Raw genomic sequence first — 21,467 nt, 5'->3', positions numbered from 1 at the left:
GGGAGCGTTTGTGACAGTTAGAGTTACGCCCGGAGTGACAGTGACGATCGTGTTATGTAGAATCGACGTCTGGATCTCGTATGGTATGAGGCTGACGGTGAGTCCAGCGTAGCATACTGACGGTTGCGCTTGCCGACGCCGAAGGTCGCCTTTGCCAATGTAGGATGCTAATACTGAGACTGTTAGGGTGAGTAAAAGAAGCGCTCGAGACAGCACAATGGATGCCATTGAGTGCACTGAGCAGGGTCCTGTGATGGAGAGAACACGAGAGGTGACAGCATCGCGACGGTTTTGTTATCCCATTGCAAGTACAGCAGCTTGTGGGTCAGCCCTTTGCTCAACAGTATGCCCACCTGCTAGGACAACCGTAGCTCAATTTCTCGCGACGCATACGCGCCGAAGGCATGGGAAGATCGATCCACTTGGGACGAATGCCATATCTCGGCGGCATGTCAGCTCCCTGTCGCCATGGTAGCGTCGGACTATGGGGTTATGGCATAGAGCATGGCAATCCAGCATTGCAGGAGAGCAGAGGAGCTTCACTCGGCGAACAGCCGGTATGAGGAAGGATCCAGTAGTGGTTGACAGATCGACACTAAATTTTAGCAGCGATTTGACATGCGGTAAGTCATGTACGGAGATGTGCTCCTGCAATGGACCCATCCAGCTCGCGACTTGCGGAAGCAACGACGGATGGGGTTCACAGCTGCCCGGGCTGCATTGGAAGCACCCAGCAGAAACAGCACGATCCTGGTAGTGATGTTAGTCCTCGTCAGACATGATGAGCTCTCGCCGACGGTCGTACGGGACAAGCAATAGATTGAAACAAAGTTTGGCGATGAATGGGATGCTGACAGATGGATGTGGTCGGCATAGACTTGGAGCTGGAAGTCGGAAGGAAGCGAAGGGCAACTTGGCGCCAAGATACTCACCTTCTGAATGTGGTTCCGACTTGCCGCTGCCGATCAGTTTGACACATTTCTGCAGCATATTGACAGCTCGATCTCACCTCAATAGACTTCGTTGCAAGTATGTGCCAGCAAAGAGCAGGGAGATGGAATTCCTGATTTCGATGACTGGGATACCAGGAAGGAGCGTCTTGCTCGATCAGTATGTCCGTCCACCTCCTGACCGAGACCATCCCGGAGGCTCCATGCCTTCGTGCCCTTGTGGCCCATCGCGGGCTGTACGAGACTTGCTCACAATCGTGGGCCATTTCCCTGTGCTGTCAGGTGCATAGCGGGACAACAATCCATCGATGGAGCTTCAATGCATGCTCCAGCACTCATGCCGAGGTGGTCCCAATATTCCTGGCTTCTGACACTCTTATGCAGATCTGGGATATCGGGTCTCTCTCGAACTGGGCGCGAGAACTGCACGTTGCTACACTGTCATGGAAAAGGTCGTCGATCTCATCCATGCTAAGCTCGAAATCAACAAACACCCTAATCCAATAACAAGCAGATTCCCAGCACCTAATCGGCGCTCACTGACGGGATTATCCTGATGAAGGCTGTTTCGACAATTTCACCAAGATCAGAAATTCCACAGGCTCCCCGGTTGATGCCTTCATACCTGACGCCCATGTAGCTAACGCCTCTATGTCCAACGCTGCCATACACAATGCCTCCATGACCCAAGCTTGTTGTACACCATACACCCACGAAGAACCAAGACCTGTCAACTCGAGTCACGTCTGCAATCCGGTCTCTCTCGTCTGATCGAACCACATTCCGCAGTCGTCTCCGCCGGATCTCCGCTTCCACAACCACCGAGGCACATCCTAAACCCCTGTCACGGCTTGACCTGCCCCGCGGCCCACATCTTCCACTTATGTGCTTCGCTGCAGCCCACCCAGGTGAGATCCCTTTTCTTCATCGTGTGAACCATGATGTCAAACCTGCGGTCGACCTTCCTGAAGTTCTTCCAGGCCCAGCCAGAGTATATCAAGGTGAACGGCGTTCCCCAACCAAGAGAGCAGACACCGGCTTCGATGCCAAAGGCGAATTTTCCTCGCAGGCGGTACTTGCTATCCTCGTATGCGTGGGCTTCGTTGAGGAGGTACTTGGGCTCGCAGGTCTTGATGTATTGGCTGAATTCGTCGTCTTCCCAGTTGACGGTTGTTGCTTCTGCCATCTTCGAGTTCAGGCAGGTCTCAACCTCGTGCTGAGGCAGAGCTTTAAGGGTAGGCGTAATGATGGAAGTGGGAGTTGGTGAGGTGTATCAGGCTTGGACAAGACTGAGAGCGATGAGGGTCGGTCAAAATTGTTGGACTGTTCTCATTGCCAGTATCTGTGTGGTTTGAAAGCCATGAAGAAGGAAGATCCGTCATGTTGGGATACAACGACCTATCGGTATGCCACAGGGGAGGGGCGAGGCACAGCGGATGCCCTGAGGACAAGGATAGAGTATGCCTCGCGGTGAGGGCAAACGTGGCAGAGGCCAGTTGTGACAACACCATGACGCTGGGCAAGCGATTTGTGGTGGCTGTGGTGCTGGAAGAGGTCATTGCTCCGTTCACCTACCTCCTCTGCAGGGGAAGGGGAGTCCTGCGCGATCGGTCTCCCTCGAACAGTCCCCGACCGCGCAACCAACGTTCACTTTCCTGCGCCCGATTACTATGAGCACGAGTACCGCCACCAATATCACTGATGCCAAGTATCGGCCTGACGTCCAGATTGGTGCCAGACATCCGGGTCTCGTCTGGCAACCCTGCTTCATCGCTCCATCAAAACCGACTCGCACCGTGCCGATCTGAAACCACGAAGAAGTGTGGACGATCCATGGGGCCAAAGCAGTGCCAAGCCTGAATCGCACCTTTCACCATGCTCTCCTGTAGGTAGGAAGGTCGGATAAGGTGACGCGGCAGTGGGATATCGTCCCAGCCAACGCTGCTCCTCCTGCGTCTCCGATTGTCGGTGCTGACAAGCAGGCCAGCCTAATGCAGCTGAGCTCCGTCTACGTTATTCCATCTTGGTGTCAGAAGACTTCCAGCACATTGCCCCTGATCGAACGGAGCGAGCAAGCGCGCGGTGGCTGTCAAGGATTTGTCTCGTCATGTCCGTGCGCCATAACTCTCTTCGAGGCCTGTCTTCTGATTGCAGGGGATTTTTTGACTTCCCGCGCCCTGTTCCCGAGCGTTCCAGAGATTCGGGCAGTCAATCAACAGGTGCAATCATGCACGACCTTACTGCCGAGTCAGTCGTGATCTGTGTTGCTGAGTCGTCATCAAAGACATTTGAACAGAGACAAGCCGTCTCAAGCAATGCCAAGCTCGTATTCCTGCACTTACCTTGCACTCACCTCGCACCGTCGCGCGGGTAGATCTTTCAACCCCTGACCAGAAGTTTGATGCACGAGCCGGGAACACATAATCCTTGCCTTCCGTCAATGGGGCGGAAGCAGCAAGTCCATGTTCAATGGCGAATCATGCATGTACGACGGCTCCATCGTTCTCAGGAAAATTCGCCTACACATCCTATTGTACCTAGCGACGCTACCTCGCCCTGGGGATCCTGCTACTCGGGATCAATCTTACCAAACCCTTCCAGGAACCTCAGACTCTGCATCCAAACGCGTCATTCCAGCTCACTCTGGCTGAAAAAGCCGCCCACGACATTGTTGCAGAAAGCAGTCTTACAAGGTAAAGGATCAAGCATTACTGGTGAATGGTGCCAACTACCTTGCCCATCGAGAAGGCTGTCGGTGGATCAATATATTGTCGTGCTTGCGCAACTTTACGCGTCCCGGGAGCATGGATCATCAACAAATTCCAGGACTCTGGGACTTCGTATCATACCCTGTTCGTGCGGCTCTCAAAGAATGGGTAGTCTAGCCAGCCACCAACCTGCGGCTCTACGATCACAGATCGCAGTCTAGAGGCTGGCAAACACGTCAGGGCTCCTCATCAGAATTCCCGACTCCAGCCTGATCACCTTCTTTGCAATTCTTTCATCGGGCTGAGCATGCCGCCTATGTTCCGTGACCGTATAGACGGAAAGAGCCAAGGTAGCGATAGTAAGTGAGCAAGCCACACTGAACAAACGGGACCAACCATCGTCATTCAGCGAGCATGCAACCACCGCATGTAAAGACCCAGTGTGCTACGCCACTGCCTGCGCTCCCTGACGACGTTGTCAAACTCTTCGATACCTAGGCGAGACTCTGGGACTTGGAACGAAACACCACAACGTGTCTTTCGTACTCGCCCCATCGACCGCCACAAGTAGTCTACACCACTGCAATCGCGAAATAACAAGCCGACGCGAAACCCAGAATTGGTCCCCTGCACATACTGCCCTAGTAGAAATCCTCGGAGATCTAAGCCGTCCTGGCGTACCCTTATGCTGTGTAACCCGAAAAGACGCCATGTTTCTCGACCCGACGCTCTGGTCCTGTATTCTATTTTGCGACGGAACGATCAAGCCAAGGACTCATTTGCTCAGCTCTGTGTAACATGAGATGCACGGGACGACTCGAGGAGATGTCTCATTCGAGTCGTGAGCATACATCTGCGAAGCGTGACGCACGACCTTCCAGAGATAGAATGGGGGCGAGAACGGGCATCTCAACAGCAGGAGTAGTCAAATCGGGTCCCAAGCAGTATTGGCAGTCTTCGCGGCCAAGCACACATTCCCACCGCATGCCACTATGAACCATCAGAAGAAGCTGTGGCATCGCCACCAGGACCACCACTTAAGACGCACAGGTCCGCTTCCATCGATCCCACAAGCAACGGCAAAGAGAATCCGGTCCGTCACAGAGCACGTTCTACCTTCCACCTCATCAAAGACAAAGGCGGCGCGGCAGATCTTCCTCCTCTGACCACAACGTTAGCCTGCGAGCTAGGAACCACACATCCTTACCTTCCGTAAGCATCAGTTGCAGAAAGGAAGCTCATGTTCGGTCATGCAAGCCTCTTGGATCCTCCATCGTCCTTACGAAGACGTGGCAATATTGGATAATTCGCCTACACCTCTTCAGCGACGCTTTGGCGTAAACGGGAAACCCAAGTGCTTGGTACCGAACACATCGTAAAAGCTTACACATTCTATAGGGAGCGCCTGCGGCGCGACCAGGAAATCGCTCGCTTCGCTCGCCTGAGGTGGTGGTGAGTCGGTGGCCGCTTCGCGGCCACCTCCTCCCCACCACCTCCCCCGCCCACCGTCCCCTCCCCTGCGCCAGACCGACTACTCGCCTGAGACCGGCCCCTCACCCCCCGGAATCAGCATACAGATATTATTCCCATTCAGCAGAATCTTCGGCAATCTCGTCTGGCCCCCAGTCTGATAGTCGAACTCAACCACATCCTCGAGCACCATGTTGACATAGTCGTCGAAACCTAGCAGGGTGCCGGCGAATTCCTTGTCGCCTTTCATTATGACCCAGATGCGGGAGTTGATGCACTTGTCTATTAGTTCTGTGCGCACCGGGGGTTAGTGGGGGTGGTGGAGGTTGGGTTGGGGGAAGGCAGGGCGGACGCGGGATAGTAGTCTGTCCGCGATACACCTGTGCTGGGTAGGGGAGGTCGGGGTAGGACGAAACATACCGAGCGGGAGGAGTTGTGATGCCATGATGTTGTAACGTCGGTGTGGTGTGCAGGTGGGGTGCTTAGGCGATAGGCAGTCCTGGATACAAGTTGTCCGAGGACCGTGGACGGAAATTTTCTTGTTGAGATTACGATTGTTGTATTTTTCCGACTTGAGGCTCGGTCGATCCTGATTTGAAGAAATCCGAAGGCTCGCGCAAGGCGTTCTGCCAAATACCTAGCCTAATCGTGCGTGAGTGAGTGATCCGGCTACGTTTGACTACATCCAGTGCGTGGGACTGGAATATGTGCAACGAGATTTCGTGCGAGCAAAATGGTGTTGCATGTTTCAGGTAGAACCAAGGTCTTGGTCAATGAGAGCAATGACAGCGGAACTGGAAGGTTGCCTTTTCGCCAAGCAACAGCATATATTCATGTCATCCGGCGACGCAAACTTCTGGCAGTCCGCTACATTCCTTGAACAACATGTCAGAACTACGGACACGGTGGACATACTCATCATGCAGACACCATCTGTGAAGAGAGTACCCCAACTGCGGACTTGAGAGCGATTTGTTTTTCAATGGGCATGAAGCTAGCATTAACGATACGCTGTGGAAGTTAAACACACGCCTACAACACCATTGTGATAACCCAGTCGCTTTCGGAGACCATTGCGAGGTCAAACCTGGACATCCTTTCGATCATAAAACCCTCAACGCCATCGCTTGCAAAATATAAGTCGAGGACAAAGCCCCAGCACTTCGTCACTTCGTCACCTTATTGCATCTCGCCATATTGACAGATCACAGCTCGTCACCTTCCTCATCATTCCCCCTCACGCTCTCTTCATGATCGTACTTTCCCCGTCCCCAATCCCACGGATCTCCACCCGGCACGCACAGGCCGAGTCTCCAGAAGTAGTCCCTATGCGCAAAGAACAATTCCCACAATCTGTATCTCTTTCCAATTCCCCATAGGGTCTTGACCGTTGAGCCGTCCTGAAGCCGCATCTCAACAAAATCATCTTCGCCTACCTGGCTCGCGACGCCACCAGCTATGCACTCGATGTCCTCGTCTCCCCTACACACTCTCAGATTCTCTGGCGCTGGAGGCAGGGCTTCCTTTTCGATGAAGATTTCGCCCGCATGCATGAAGTATCCCCATTCTTCGAGTGGGAGAAGTGGGACTGGATCATTGGCGTGGGTGACCCGCCTGTACAGTGCGTTCTCGGGCGACGTAGCGTGCAGATTGAAGCGCTTGTCGAGGAAGTGGTTGAAGGCGCGATTACCGACTCGTGCTCGCCGAACGTTGTTACCTTTGGCTGCCACCCGCGGGCCTGGAACTCAAGCGCAGCGAGGGCTGCGACTGCACCGCCGAGAGAATGCCCAACTAGAGTCAACTCGTAGCCTGGGTTGTCGTTGAGCGCCTTCTCGACATGTGGGATGATCGTGCAACGTGTATTGCGCCATGAGGTCATGAAGCCGGTGTGAACTGTGCAGTTGTCACATCTGGGGCCCTTCAGATCGCGCTTGTTCTGTTTCACCAGCTGTGGGAGGAGCGACTGCTTATTGTTCTCGGCCTGTGCCTGCGTGCAAACCTCATCATGGTCGGAGTCGGCAGGAAAAGGCATATATTCTGCCGGAGTTGTGGACAGATCGGCTATGGTGTTTGCGATAGAGTATGTGCCGCGGAACGCGACGATGACTCGTTTCTGGAAGGGTTCGTGCGAGAGGGCAACGTAGCCGCAGGAGTCGGACAGCAGAGGTCCAGTATTCCATGTCGTAACCAGTTCGAAGCCTTCGAATTCGCTGCATCTGCCCATGCACTTGAACGGCTTTGAGATGCCTGTTGAGCCAACGCAGTATGATATGTCGACGATTCTCGCCAGCTCTTCGAGTGACTCAAACAGCGGCCGGCTAATGTTGAGCGAATTGACAGGCGGGATCGGTTGGGCTGGCATTGCCAGCGCCGCCAGTGAGCCATGGCAGCAATGAGAGTAGTCGAGGCATAATTATTAATTCAGGACGCTACATTCTGGGCGAGGTCGGAGTGCGCTCAGCGCTATTGAGAGGCTTTGAGGATACGAGAGGAGGGAAGAGTGTCGCGAAGAAGCGACAACAAGCCATATCATCTGCCGATTTCTGCCACGTGACCTGACATCATGCTGTGTCGCTGTTAGCCCCTGATTATCTCCGGCCTTGGATCGTGAACTGTGAACTACAGTCTTCAGTCCACGACCAGAACATTGATCAACTCCGCGCCAAACCAGCTACCATTCCATTGCGTACTGTCTGCTTTCAGCTTCTGCTGCGAATTCGCTTGGCTCTTGCAGCCCGCGAATGAACACGCCCTCAAAAACATACGCTCACGCCTACCGCCGGTTCTCTGGTCAAGCTCCCAAAATGCCACCACCACGGCTGTCCCTTCTTTCCGCCCTTCTCCCTCGTCGCACCATAGCCTCGACCTCCCGAGCGGGCACGCAACCGCTCCGTAATCTCTCAACACCACAAAGATCTACCTTTTCTACGTCTTCCTGCGTACACAGCTCTACAAGAACAGTCGATTCCACAGCTCTCATCAACACCAGAAGACCACTATTTCTCAGCACTACAATAGTGTCGTCACCACATCAGACGCAAATACGAACGATGAAGACGCGCTCCGCAGTGAAGCGTTTGTGCGGGCACTGCAAGGCGGTGCGGCGGAAGGGAAGAGTGTTCATCATCTGTAGCGATAATCCGAAGCACAAGCAGCGGCAGGGCAAATGAGTCAACGCTTCTATGGGAGATCATGTGAACCGTTGGCGCCAGGAGTCTTCTGCTAGGATTATCAAGACGACTAAGTGTGTAAGAGAGGCGAGCGTTGAGTGTGTCGGAGGTTGCGGCTGCGTGTATCTGAGGCTGGTGTAAGACCATGACAGAGCAGGGGGTCTCTAGTATGACTGTAGCAGCAGAGTTCGAGCAGTGAGGTCAATCGCCGGATGTACTTTGAGCTCACCTGCAGCCCGGAATGGAGGCGAAGCCAACTTCATCGAGCGATAGACGTCCTAAGGACTTACTACGTCAGAGGATTTTCTACAACAGTAGTATGCACAAATCTCCCAACGGAAGTCGCGACCAGCCTATCAATGGAATCAGCGTCCACATACTGAGGTCGACAGCCGCCTGCTCCCCTCCGCACACCCACTACACTACACTCCACAAAAAATCCAAAAAAAGATGTCGTCGGAACCTGGATTTCAACCAGGATCCTCGATCATCTCTCTAAGTCTCCCTATCGAACACCCATTAGGTGCGACTTCAGTACAGAGTCCCGTTAGGATAGTACTGGAAACAATCATCGTCTTACACTGGCCAGGAAGCGACAATGGTACACTCCCAGTTGGAGGCACAGAACAGGCTCCCGAAGGATAAACCATGATGAACCCCAGTAGGGTCCATATGAGATTTGAGAGACAAGAAATGCGTGTGTTGACGATTACACTACGCTGGGTGTGTGCAACTTGTGTGCTGTTGTTGGAGCGACATTGGAGGAGTGTGGAATATATGGGATGAATTGGGTGGCGAGGCTGCTACCCGTGGACGCCCGGACAGGTCCTGATCGCAGGACTTTGTACCAGGATACCAATGATCTTTGTCTGCTCTCATCTTTCGTCTTTCGATCTCTCCACCCGATCCGCACGGTTGCTGTACGGCAAGTCCCTCAGTGATATCCTTTCGGAAAGAACGATGGATTTGAGCCTATTTTATACGAACACACCCACACCCTCCAGCCGGACAACCAGCATCGATCGATATGCAGGACTCGTCGCGCTGCGTCCAGCAACACGATGACCTTGCCTGCTCAGATTGAAACATTCGTCCACGCAGCGTTGCTCAGTGCAGTATACCACACAGTCGCTTGCCGGTCAAACTCGCGGAAGGGACACTCCCGTCTTAGCCGGTCCATGCCAGACGGCGAGGCAAGCCCGCTCCTTGTTGCAGGCGTCCGCGGACCTATGCATCCCGCTGACCCACGCCCAAAACGTCAGTGAAGTACCGATGAAGCAGATGAAAGTAGATCAACCTGAGTAAATGTACAAGTCTTTCTATTCATATATGTAGACCTTTGTCTTCGAAGGTAGTATGTCAGTCGTTTACTTTTGCCCAGTACCTCGAGCTGAATCTCCATGACCTGATGCTACCTTCCCATCGACCATCGCCTGCCTGGAATTATTCGCGATACTGCTTTCCAAGATATTGTCCCAGGCGCAGCGAGCAGTCGACGCCCGACTCTCGCAGCGGATAGCTCGAGCTTGTGGACAGATGATTCTGCGCAGACTAGCGCTGGTGTCGCGTTGTGCCTTAAGAGGTCCCGATCGTCGTCGTGATCGATTTTCTGGCTTTCGAGCTTATCGATCGACCGCTTAAAGGCTAGTCCGCAGTTGAACGTTCGCTGCAGCATCCTACGTCGTCCCTGAACTCCCACCGCGCCCAATCAGTTCTTCTTCTTACTACCCTGAGGCGCCGCAAGCCCAAACGGCGGCGGCTTCGTCTTCTTCCCAGTGGTCGGCGTTGGCGGCTCAGCCTCATCTCCAGCCCTCTCCGCCTTCTCTTTCGCCGCGTACTCCTTCGCCGTCTTCTCATCCTGCCGTTCCGCATACCACTGGCCGACCTGCAGCACCAACACACCAACAAGCACGAGCGCCAGAATAGTGTTACTCGCGCTGAGAACCTTAAGATTATCCTCCCGCCCAACAACATTGTTATCCCCTTCCCCCTCCCCACCCCACGCAACCCCCTTCTTCCCAGAGCCCTCCGGAACATAGCCCTCCGGCGTCTCTACCACACCGACACCATAAACCCCTGTATCCACGATCCTTAGCCCTTTCGCAATATTCGAAATATACACGATCAGCGCGACCATGAACAACACCAGACTCCCCCCATCGAACAGCATATTACTCTCCGAAGGCTTGTAGAGTTTTGAGATGAGGCCGCCGAGGCGACGAGGATCATGCCGTGGAAGATCTGGAAGCAGATCTTGGGGCAGTGGTAGAGGAGCTTGAGATTGGATTCGACGGCGTCGAGGTGGGAGGGCGGGATCGGGGCGGCGGACCAGAGGAGGGGGTAGTCGTAGGGGAAGAGGGAGAAGAGGAGGCCGAGGAAGAAGGAGGTTGCTGTGGCGGGACATTGTTAGCTGCTTGTTGCTGTTGCGACGGAGGGGGAGAAGAGGGAAGAGTGGGTGAGGGCTGGGCTGCGCGGTGAGGCAGGGACACGGCCGACTTACAGGCGACGATCATGAGCGTCGGGAATTTGAGTTGTGCCATGGCGGTCTATTGTTGCACTGATGATGCGGGTTTTGATGCTGGCGCAGGTAAATGGGCAGGTCCGAGACGGTGGTAGTTATCCAAATGCCGCGATGTATTTGCGTGAGCGCGATGAGAAAAGACTGGTGCGCTGTGTCGACGATTCTCCGGGACGGTAGACGACGCCGTCTCTTACTACGCGCGGTGGAGAGCGAGCTTCGAAATTGCGCAACAGCTGAATAGAGCGTAGACAATTTCGAGGTCAGATGCGTGTTATCTAATGTCCAGAATTGATAACGGCAGGAGCTGGATGTCCTGATAATTGTGAGAGGTAGATCACTCGAAGAACTTCCCAAACATATGTACACGGGACGGAAGTGAACGATGCAGAAGAAATGACTTATTTTGGTGTGTTGGTATCAGGAGGGAACACGTCGTTGGCTGTACCTGAGGTAGAGTTGCAGTCGTTGCGAAGCGAGCAGAAGCACCTGAAGCGGGACAAGCCGGACCAGCCTCGGGGCTGGGCATTATCTCGACCTTCTCAGGCCCCAATTTGCGCACGCATAGGGAGGTTGGACCGTATCAGAGATGTGGTCTAGCATGCAAGCCAATGGCTCTGCTCAGCGAGTTGTAGACTGATATGTTCAGCATCGCACTAGCTATCATTTTGATATATTTCTCAAGGCACGTATGCACCCATGCACGCAGTGTAATGTATATCCCACCAACGCCTTCGCTATATGACCAGTCCAACTGGTCCCAATTTTATTCCCCTGAGCCGGCCGATCTACCGCTGATACTGCGGCAATTCATGCTCGTGCCCGTGCCCGTCAACATGAATATCGTCCTCCGACAGCATCGGCGCGCTAGGTGCCATGACTGGCTGCTGACTCGAACCTTCATCTGCTGAATCCACGGCTGGTGGCACGCTAGCTTGAGCCATGATCCGGCGCCTTTCCAGCTCCTGCTTGTCCTCTGTCGGCGCATCGTCCTCGCTCGGACCGGCAGGCGGCGGTGGTGGCGGAGATCCATCGTATGGCCGCACAGTGTCGACGGACCTCGCGGACGCGACTGAAGCAGGAGGACCCGGTGTTGGTGGATTTGCTAGTCCATCATGAGGCTCTACACCGTCATTGTCGAGCACAGGAGCTGACGGCGCTTGCTGTGCAGCACTTGACGATGGTCCGGCCTCATTGGGCGGCTGAGTTGGCATCAGGAGCTCTTCTTGTCTGCGCAACCGTGTCTTCTCGTCGACTTCTTCCTCCGCCTGAGGTGGAGGTATCTCGACCGCTGGCGGCGGTTGATGCTCGTGCGGTGGTGGCTGATGATAATGCTGCTCATCATAGCCGTAGCCATCTTGACCTTCGTAGCCTTCGTAGTAGTAGGGGTCATAATATTGCACCTGCCCGTTTTCGTCATAATACCAGTATTCACCCTCGCCCTCGTAGTACTCTTCGTCGTACTGCTCATCTGCAGGCGAGTCGTTTTGGATTTCCGTCTGTGCAGGTGGCTGTTGGGGGCGCTTATTACGACTGCTATCCTTCGTCCCGATGATCAAATTGAACTCGAATGTGGCAACGCTCTTGTTCCGTCTCAGCGAAGTTGTGTCGAGGATACTGTTCGACCATTCGTGGGTCAGCTGACTGCTATTGGCCATCGAAGTGGTGAATGTTGGCTCTCCCGAAGTCAGTCGTGGCAAGAGCCGTGTCTCGCCCAACTTGCCAAACAAGTCCACAACCACTCTTCGATATGATATGTGAACGATATCATCCCTCCGGGAACATTGCTAATGGTCGGAAATGCTTCTTCGGGTACTCGTATGCTGGTCTTGATATCTGATGTGAGTGTGCCCGGATCAATGACCATGATGGTCGATGTTTGCGACAGGTCTTTCCTAAAGACACTACTCGGGGACGAAGAGGCGAAGTACAGTCCTCCCAGACCAGTCTTCGACTTTGGGTAGACATCCTCGTACTCAGCCTTTTTGTGCTTGCCAAGATTGGCAAGAGGAATTGCAGGATGCATGTCAACCCTTCCAATCCTGTACAAAGTGGCTATGACAAGGCCTTTGACATAGGGCTTCGTATGCGTGATAAATACTCGAATAGGTATCGTGTCGCCAGGTAACGCGCCGTGCTTTTGTAGCTCGGCCACAGCTGTTACTGCAGACCCAGAGGATGATGTGTTGGTGCTCTTCGTATCGTCGCTTCGTTTTCTGTTCTGCGAATCCAGCTCGACCTGCCGAAAGCTCGTCGAACTTGTCGTAGCTGTTGTGGCGACAGTATCTTCGCTTGGAGCTGGACTCAACGGAGGTTCAGTACGCGCTGCTGTGTTCGACGTCGAACTGCCCTGGGTGTCCTGTCGAGTCAACTTTCCTCGACTTGATGTGTCACCAGTCCCAACTGACGTCGTTGCTTTGACCTTCTTGACCCGTCCCCGTCTCACCGGTTCCATGGACACTATGCGCGACTTTGGCGTGTTCATTGACTCGACGTCCAATGAGTCTTTGAACTTGACAGCTTTGAAGACCGTGTGGGTTGGTATCATGGTGACCGGCCGCGTCAAGGTCGCTGAGAGCATATACGACACGGCGCCTCGTTCGAATGATAGAGTACTGGGCATCGACTTCGCCGGAAAGGGCAGCTCGAACGCGAACTTGTACACCTGCTTTTTCAGAAATCCACTGCCACATAGGATCTGTTCTTCCTGGAAGAGCGACGCCAACCCGCTGCCATAGTATTCGAATCCTCTCGAGCTTTTCCCGTTGACGACAAAGTCGCTGTTCGAGAATCCTTCGCCATTTGTGACCTGGTGCTTGAAGACTTTTGCATACCCATGTAGCGTCACCACCAAATGCGTTATGTCGAAGCCTTTTGTGACGGTCAAGACAAGATGTCCCTTGACTGTCTCGCCTGCTGAATATACTCGGAACGGATCCTCGGGCTCCACAGCCAGCTCGAACATATTCCGCGCATGCTTGGAGAGTGGGCTAGAGAATCGGGACAGTATCGAGCGAGATCGTGGTACGTCTGGGCTGGGATTCGTAAACAGAGTATCCAGCGGCATTGGGTGAGCGACTTCAACCATCGCGTAGTAGATGCATGGCGTTGGTGTTTCAGCGCATGTTGTATAGAGCGACTCGCGGTCGCCGACGGAACAAGTTCGTCAGTTGGAGGCGTCAGACTGCATATGTCGGAACGATCTACAGGTGCAGTGTGGCTGTGTTGTGAATCGGATGAACTGGACCGCGTGTACTGTCCTTCACTGGCAGCGTGCTTTCGCAATGTTATAGTGCCGCTTAACGCTTTCGCTGATGCTCGCGTCGTTGTTTCGAGGTAGAGCACGAGTAGGTCGTGGGGAATAAAGATCTGCGCACGTTCGCCGCGTGGCCTGACCCAGTAGTCAGTTTAGCTACCAAGGAGCACGTTCTCTGGGCGTGGTTGGTGACCGCAGGACTGGGACGCTGGGTCTGGCTGAAGCTGAGTCGGATAGCCGGGCTCGATCGAGGAACAAAATACACTTCAACCCAATATTTGGTAGGAGCGTCTAGACTTGCTTGGAAGTGCAGCAGCGCAGTCTCGAGCGCAATGACATCGACCTTGAGGCCAAGCTTTGAAATAGAGGAGGGAGTCGAGAGACTTGGGTACAGGAACGAGAGGGAAAAGGCTTGTAAGCCGGGCTTGGTTGCAGCAGATTCTGTGGCTATGGTTCCCCTCTTCAGGCCCAGTCTTTTCAGCTTTCCCAGAGGTCAACGATTTAGGAGGCTCGTAACCTTATGCGCGCAACCCTGGATCAAGCTTCCTGGAATACTTCTAGCCTGGAATTGCCTCGGGGTTTGCATGCGGTCGACTTGCGTACGAGCGAAGTATATGCCGTTATGTTGGCGGATGTGTGCGGTCTGTTGGCTTTCGATAATCATCATTGACAGCGGCATCAGGCCTGATACGGTTTCTCAGAGTTTGGGTGAAACTTACCAGTGCTGAATAATGTGTGCCTCAATTCAGCCGTTGGTCGTGTCGCCGTCCTACCGGACAACTTCGGTATCGTGCTCCGGGTGTTGGTTTGGCCCCTAAACTGGAGCCCCTGTCAGACTTGCGTGCTTCGGACGACGGCTTATCACGTTTCGGCGTAGGCGATCGTCGCTCCTTGTGATCCTATCGTAGGTTTGACTGCAAGCAGTAGTGTCGACGACTGTCAGTGATGCGTTCCAAGGTTCGTGCGTATGATGCGCTCCGTGTGATTGTACATGTGTCCAAAGTGGCTGATTGCAAATCGGCAGGAACTTTAAAGGCGTCGAGGTTTGGTGAAGGTGGTGCGGATGCAGCAGCGATCCCGAGCCTCGCGTGAAAGCTTCAGCAAGATAGCGTCAGGCCTGCCAGAACGTTGCTTGGAAGTCTTTCCTGCTATCGCGTGAGGACAGACGCAGTACTGCGGCGATCTTACAGCTCTGCATCAACAGCATCCGGGATGCTGTCGATCCCTTAAGAAGAGATGACTGGCAGGCAGACACGTCGGACGCTCCTGGACTCATCAACCCGGGTAAGTTTGATGAATCTGGAAGGTGCCACTGTACGCTTTTGTCCTTCTGTGAAGAACGTTGGAGGTCCAAGGTCTACGAGATGCGGGAGGATCTACGACCTCACGAAGGTGAGTAAGCATCTACTCTCTTTACATGAACAAAACATGAAAGCAGCACCTCGCCCAGGACCAACGCATGCTCGTGCGGAAGTCATTGATGACCCTGCGTCTGCTACCTCGAAGGCAGTACGGCAGCGCCGGTCCTTCCAAGGCCCTTGGCTGATTCTGGTTGTCTGTACACTATGAAAAGAATCATGCTATACTAACCTCCACGAGGGTGCGCCCGGACCGATGACAGTCAACAGGCAAGTGAGACAACATGAACATACTGTGGATGATCTGCCAGGGTTCATTGGCCACAAATGCTGCAGTCGCGTGACGGCTTTGCTGGTTGGCATCAGCGGTCCTTCAACGATAGGTCAGCCGATCTTGTTGGCCAGAGAATTGTTCGTCGGAAAAGTGCAGCGTGCGCATCTTGCCAGGACATTTCGGTGGCACTAGGTGCGAAGGCCTCCTGGTCGTGGCGACGTTGTAAGTCCGACCGAACGGGTGGCTAGGATCGCAAGAGGTCGTACAACAATCCTTGAGGCTTGTCAGACGTCTCGCGTTGAGACAGCCATCTGTCTGGGACGTTGCCTAATGCTCAAAGCTTGTACGGTCAAGCTTCAGCATACCCCAGCCTTGGTATATCAAAGCCATCTGTGACCGAATACGACCTTCAGGCTGAGGAAATCCGTGTTGGTTTGGCTTGTGTTCTAGCACCATCACATGCCGCTCCGCACGCGCCATGCACAATAATACGACGCAAGTCGCCAATTTGGGCCATTTCTCGGGCTTCTGGGATTGGCCACGTCACCCAAATTGACCGATTTTTGCACTAGTAGGTGTTCATTTTATGCTTTCCACGGTCAACTGAGACGTCCTGTCCGGTAACGACAGCAGCCAATGTTGCACTGCATGTACTCGAAATCACATCACCGGCTGAATGTTGGCCCGCGCAGGTGGTAAACTGCAAATATTCGAAATCGCGGACCATTCGAAGGCTCAAGCTCTTCGCTTCTTGGCTGGCTTCTGGTCTGTGTCGCTGCCGCTGCCATGCCTTTCCGGAGAAGGTGGAGGTATTGGCTTCACTCTGCCATGGATGCGATGCTTCGTCAGTGTTGACTCGGGCAGGCCGTTCGTCCAAGACCGTGGTTCAACAAGAGCCATGTCGCCATTATCTCCTAGACTCTTCTCGATGGTCGCTTCGAGCAGATAGCCAAGCGCGATGAGAGCAGATCCATCCATACTGCGAAAGTCGTGTGTACCGTGCTCTGGCGTTGCTCTGCTGTAGTAGTCCGATGCATATGCATGGATGGCTTTGAGGAGATCCGAATCGGGCAGGTCAATATCTGAATCGTGCTGTTTCGAATAAGATCTCTGGAATTCCTCTGCATCCATAGAAGTCTTGCGCCATAGCACTTCGTCCGGAGCTAGAGACTTGGTCGACTTCGCAATCTCGTCGCTCGTCAGGAAGCCGTTGGTGCCAACTTTTCCCGCAACAGCATCGTAAACCGTCGCCTTTCTCTTCTTAGGCGATGTGAGGGCCTCAAGGTCGCTTGCGTCGTCGTCCCTTGCAGTCATCCTTATGGCGCGTCGACGTCCTCATCGTCTGCCCGATTCATTACCGCTGAAATGATCAATGGTCGCAAATAGCTGAGGATGCTCGGAACTTCGAATGGTGGAAGCGTTTGATTCCTGTGAGTCATGTAAAGGCCTCCCCGCGCCAGCCAAGAGTCAGGCGCGATCACCCCGCGACGCCTCGGAAACTTCTCACTGTTTGGTCACCTGAAACTCATTTCAAGATGACACGGTGGTTACAGTAAATCAGCATTCATATTCTAGCTGTTCTTCGATGACACCTTCAGAGTCCCCCCTGCAACTTTCTTTTACTGAATCACGCCATGGCCGAGTCAACGCCTGTAGGCGCACCTACAAGCACGGTACCTACAGTGGAATCCGAGTCCGAGACCGAAGAGGTCGTCGAACAGCAAGATGGACAGGCCGGCACAACTGCAGACGGCGCAGCAACCAAGAAGAAGAAGAAATCGAAACGGAAGAAGGTAGCATCCGCGATCACAGGCGGCAGCGGGGATCCTTCAAGACCAGCAGCCAAAATATCACAGGAAGGAATGCAGCAAATAATGGAAGCCAACCCTGCGCTGAAGGGAGAGCTGTCGAAAATGTCGCCAGAAGCAGCACAGGAGATGTTGAAGAAGATGGACGTCAACCAGCTCTTGACAGGCCTTTCACTGAACGGCCGAAACCAGAAGGACATGGCTTCGTATAAGTTCTGGAGTACACAGCCAGTGCCACGGCTCGACGAGAAGCCTGGCGATATTCAAGACGGCCCAATAAAAGAAGTCGATCCAGAAAGAGTACCAAAAGACCCTGCACCATTACCAGATGGCTTCGAATGGGTGCTCCTCGACTTGAATAAAGACGATGAGATCAAGGAAGTCTACGAACTCCTCACAGACCACTACGTCGAGGACGGGGCTGCAACGTTTCGCTTCGACTACTCAAAATCGTTCCTCGACTGGGCTCTGAAAGCACCCGGCTGGCAAAGAGACTGGCACATCGGCGTACGGGTGAAGAAGGCAGGCGGAACAGGCAAACTCATAGCATCCATCTTCGGCATACCCACGAAACTGCGAGTGCGTAAGAACATCCTCGACGTGGTGGAAATCAACTTCCTCTGTGTGCACAAGAAGCTGCGCGACAAGCGCCTGGCACCAGTCCTCATCAAAGAAGTCACGCGTCGGGTCAACCTTCGAGGCATATATCAGGCCATCTACACTGGTGGCACCATCCTTCCCACGCCAGTGAGCTCGTGTCGGTACTATCATCGAAGCTTGAACTGGCTGAAACTCTACGAAGTCGGATTCTCGCCCTTACCACCTCACTCAACAAAACAACGGATGATTACCCGCAATGCATTGCCCGACAAAACCAGTACGAAAGGCTGGCGAGCTATGGAAGAAAAAGACATCGATGCTGTCTTGGATCTGTTGTCTCGATACCTGAAGCGGACAGATCTCGCACAAGAGTTCACAAGAGAAGAGATTGAACACTGGCTGATTGACCGTACCGAATCCAAGAAAGACCGTGTGGTATGGGCGTTTGTGGTCGAGGACAGCTCGACAGGCGCAATCACAGATTTCAGCAGTTTCTACAGCCTGGAATCCAGTGTGCTGGGTGATGCAGCCAAGATCCACAAGAAGATCTACGCCGCGTATCTATTCTACTATGCCTCGGAAACGGCTTTCGAAAAGGCAGAAAAGGGTCTGAAAGAGCGCTTGCAACAGATCATGAATGATACGTTGATTGAAGCAAAGAATGTAAGTATTGTCCGCCACTTTCTCATCCAGAGCCCGCCCTGGTGTCCAAAGCTCAAATCACTGACCTCGTCCAGGCCAATTTCGACGTCTGCAACGCCCTGACCCTGATGGACAATCCCTTCTTCCTCGAACAGCTCAAGTTCGGCGCTGGCGATGGCCAGCTACACTACTATCTGTTCAACTGGCGAACGACGCCCGTCAGCGGCGGCGTGGACAAGCGGATGACACCTGATGAGGGCCAACGGAACGGCGTGGGCATAGTAATGCTGTAGAATCGCATGCCCTGTTGTAACGGCCAGGCAATGGAGGAGATCCTGAGCCATTTCCAGAGCAAATACAAGATTCCGACAGAGTCCGCCCCGGCACTCGCCCTGTCCCAATTCCTATGATAAGTCTGTTGTTGCGAAGTGACGCTCAAGTGACGCTCTTCTCGAGCCCCACGACTCGATCGGCGAAACATTTTCAGAGTCTCAGCGCCCTCCCTGGCCAAGAAGTGCGTATTCGTCGCTCCTGGCTAATCCACTGTTGAGAATGATTAGAGCGACTCTGAGACCAGAGTAGCCATCAGCCGCTCGCGTCTTCCCTACCTTGTTGTCTATAGAGATCTCCGCCTTCCTCGCCTTGTTATGTGGTATCGTTGGCGTAACCTCGAATTCTCCTCCCCGCGCAGTGATCATAAGTACAGAGACACCGTCCTTGATCGATTCCAGGCTGTCGTGTTTCCAAGCCTTCTCAGCCCGCACCGCGATGATTCGTGAGGGCCGCACATTGGTATCCTTCTCTTCCGGCGTAACCACCCGGGAACAAGAGCACAGGCCGGAAAGTAAAAATCGGAGGGCGATGGCAAATCCTTTTCAGCCGCAAGGCTCATTGCTAGAATCGTTATACAAATACACAAGAATTGAATCATCCACCACCATCAACAAGTCGCCTCAACCACCAAAGCGATTTTTCCGGCTGGTCGACCACCTTCTCAACAATCAAAGCCATGAAACATCTAACTTTTCACCGAGTTCACATCACGCCTCAGGTGATTACAAACACTGCGAGTACCACGGGTTCTGTACCTTGCAAGTCGAGCCACTCTGGCAGGTAGTCGGGCCAGTGAATCCCTGGCCCCCACACTGTTGCCACTTGGCGGCAGCAGCAGGAGCACTTCCACCGTTAGTGGGAGCTGGTTGAACCGATGAGGTGGCAGGACGGGTTGAGGTCTGCAGCGTAGTCGGGGCAGGCGCAGAACCGCTGGCAGGAACAGAGATAGCGGGAGTGGTTCCACCAGTTGAAGCGCCACCAGCCCAGACCGCCGGGCCAATGTTGTAAGGGTAATTGGGCTTGTTGTTCCAGATGCTGAACGAGATACCGGGGTCGGTAGCCTTGTACGCGCCAGGGAACTTTACGACGGGGCTGGGCGTGCCGCTGCCGTTGCCAGTGACCTTGACTTGGGCACAAGCGTAGTAGAATTCGGTCTCATCGACGTGGGCGCGGTGAAGACCGACATGCTCGGCGCGGACGAGGTATTCGCCGGCGGGTGTGCCCTGAGGGATGCTGAAGGTCAGCCGATCTTTGCCCCAGGTGCACCAGTCAGTGTCCTGGAGGCCATCGGCGGTGGAACCACAGACGATTTCCTCCTTGATCTTGAACCAGTCGCCCTCGCCTTGATACGAGGTGACGGAGCCAGGGGCCTTGGACATGTAGCTGCGCTTGTTAGTCTTACGACCGTGACGTGTGGAAGCACGTACATCTGAGCAGGGCCAGGATGCTCCATCTTCGCACCGTAGGCAAGTATCATGGAGAGCTCATCGCCAGGGGCGACCTCGTACACCTTGGTCTTGCCCGCGTTGGTGAAGGAACCTTCATTACAGCGGAAGTCGTTGTCGTTGGGTGTGACGTTGCCGATGGTGTTCTTGAACTTGGTAGGCATGTACTTTTCCTGCCTGGTGTTTTCACGGATGTATTCCCAGCTGCTGCCAACAGTTTGTCCGTTGACTGCCAACCTGTCGAAGGTGTAGTGAGCCTGGGCCAGACCAGTGGCCGTGAGGAGAGCTGATAGAGCAGTGAAGGTCTTCATGTTGACAGCTCGTGCCGGCGAACTTTGGTGGGAATGAAAGTTAAGGTAATGAACGAATGAAGAAACGAAGGACTGAAAAGCGAAGGACTGGCCACAAAGCGACTTACAGGAGCGGATCTGTTGGCTTGCAAGACGACAGTCCTACCTCTTATACAATTGTCGTGCCCAGCATTGGCCGTTGACGTTGCCTCTGAGGCGGTAGTACCCCGGCTCGAGTGTTCTCGGTACTGATGCCCAGTTCTTCTTGGCGCCCATTAGCGGTCCACCCTCAAATCTGGCATGAAACGTGGACATGGGCCGGGGATCTAATCCGACGAATCTGCAAAGTCCTTGGAAGCGGTTCCGCCCCGCCCAGGTCGATTTTGACCGCCGGCATGATGGTGACAAAGGCTTGACGTAGCACAAAAATCTCCTTTTGGGCAGGCATTGGAACAGCTGACCGGCCGACTCCATGCCATGATCGTGTTCATTGCGAAGGAATAGACTGGGATGTGTAAGCGGGACCAGGTGTATAGGCAAGGGGAGCTTCGCTGCTGGCGCGGCCTGGTATCTTGGCCGCATTGTCATCTGATTTGTGCCACAAGGTCACATACTTGCGCGCGAAGCGGAATTTTACGGCGATGG

The 21,467-nt window shown here is 53.9% G+C and overlaps 8 protein-coding genes across 8 annotated transcripts; 1 reads left to right on the top strand and 7 right to left on the bottom strand.

The window, feature by feature from the left end:
* Positions 1-1,794: 1,794 nt before the first annotated feature.
* Positions 1,795-2,136, bottom strand: AB675_828 (uncharacterized protein; the record flags this gene model as incomplete). Its single annotated transcript, XM_018148724.1, has 1 exon — positions 1,795-2,136. One exon carries the CDS (start codon positions 2,134-2,136, stop codon positions 1,795-1,797), a length of 342 nt encoding a protein of 113 aa, XP_018005804.1.
* Positions 2,137-5,189: 3,053 nt separating this feature from the next.
* On the bottom strand, positions 5,190-5,573 carry AB675_827 (U6 snRNA-associated Sm-like protein LSm5; the record flags this gene model as incomplete). The annotated part of the gene is made up of 2 exons (XM_018148713.1): positions 5,190-5,410; positions 5,549-5,573. The coding sequence occupies 2 exons, from the start codon at positions 5,571-5,573 to the stop codon at positions 5,190-5,192; spliced, it is 246 nt and encodes an 81-aa protein (XP_018005996.1).
* A 760-nt stretch (positions 5,574-6,333) lies between these two features.
* On the bottom strand, positions 6,334-7,490 carry AB675_826 (Mono- and diacylglycerol lipase; the record flags this gene model as incomplete). Its single annotated transcript, XM_018148703.1, has 2 exons — positions 6,334-6,786; positions 6,846-7,490. 2 exons carry the CDS (start codon positions 7,488-7,490, stop codon positions 6,334-6,336), a joined length of 1,098 nt encoding a protein of 365 aa, XP_018005716.1.
* A 2,516-nt stretch (positions 7,491-10,006) lies between these two features.
* On the bottom strand, positions 10,007-10,838 carry AB675_825 (uncharacterized protein; the record flags this gene model as incomplete). The annotated part of the gene is made up of 3 exons (XM_018148692.1): positions 10,007-10,474; positions 10,519-10,688; positions 10,799-10,838. 3 exons carry the CDS (start codon positions 10,836-10,838, stop codon positions 10,007-10,009), a joined length of 678 nt encoding a protein of 225 aa, XP_018005444.1.
* Positions 10,839-11,604: 766 nt separating this feature from the next.
* Positions 11,605-13,904, bottom strand: AB675_824 (pH-response regulator protein palF/RIM8; the record flags this gene model as incomplete). Its single annotated transcript, XM_018148681.1, has 2 exons — positions 11,605-12,494; positions 12,536-13,904. 2 exons carry the CDS (start codon positions 13,902-13,904, stop codon positions 11,605-11,607), a joined length of 2,259 nt encoding a protein of 752 aa, XP_018005901.1.
* Positions 13,905-16,439: 2,535 nt separating this feature from the next.
* Positions 16,440-17,018, bottom strand: AB675_823 (uncharacterized protein; the record flags this gene model as incomplete). Its single annotated transcript, XM_018148670.1, has 1 exon — positions 16,440-17,018. One exon carries the CDS (start codon positions 17,016-17,018, stop codon positions 16,440-16,442), a length of 579 nt encoding a protein of 192 aa, XP_018005630.1.
* Positions 17,019-17,338: 320 nt separating this feature from the next.
* On the top strand, positions 17,339-19,047 carry AB675_822 (Glycylpeptide N-tetradecanoyltransferase; the record flags this gene model as incomplete). Its single annotated transcript, XM_018148659.1, has 2 exons — positions 17,339-18,775; positions 18,850-19,047. The coding sequence occupies 2 exons, from the start codon at positions 17,339-17,341 to the stop codon at positions 19,045-19,047; spliced, it is 1,635 nt and encodes a 544-aa protein (XP_018005362.1).
* A 762-nt stretch (positions 19,048-19,809) lies between these two features.
* On the bottom strand, positions 19,810-20,843 carry AB675_821 (putative endo-beta-1,4-glucanase D; the record flags this gene model as incomplete). Its single annotated transcript, XM_018148650.1, has 2 exons — positions 19,810-20,470; positions 20,515-20,843. 2 exons carry the CDS (start codon positions 20,841-20,843, stop codon positions 19,810-19,812), a joined length of 990 nt encoding a protein of 329 aa, XP_018005819.1.
* Positions 20,844-21,467: the final 624 nt, after the last annotated feature.

The sequence above is a fragment of the Cyphellophora attinorum genome, assembly GCF_001299255.1.
Source record: "Cyphellophora attinorum strain CBS 131958 chromosome Unknown Contig1, whole genome shotgun sequence".
NCBI lineage: Eukaryota > Fungi > Ascomycota > Eurotiomycetes > Chaetothyriales > Cyphellophoraceae > Cyphellophora > Cyphellophora attinorum.
Note: the sequence above shows the minus strand (reverse complement) of the source record. Positions and strands in the feature narration are given on the sequence as shown.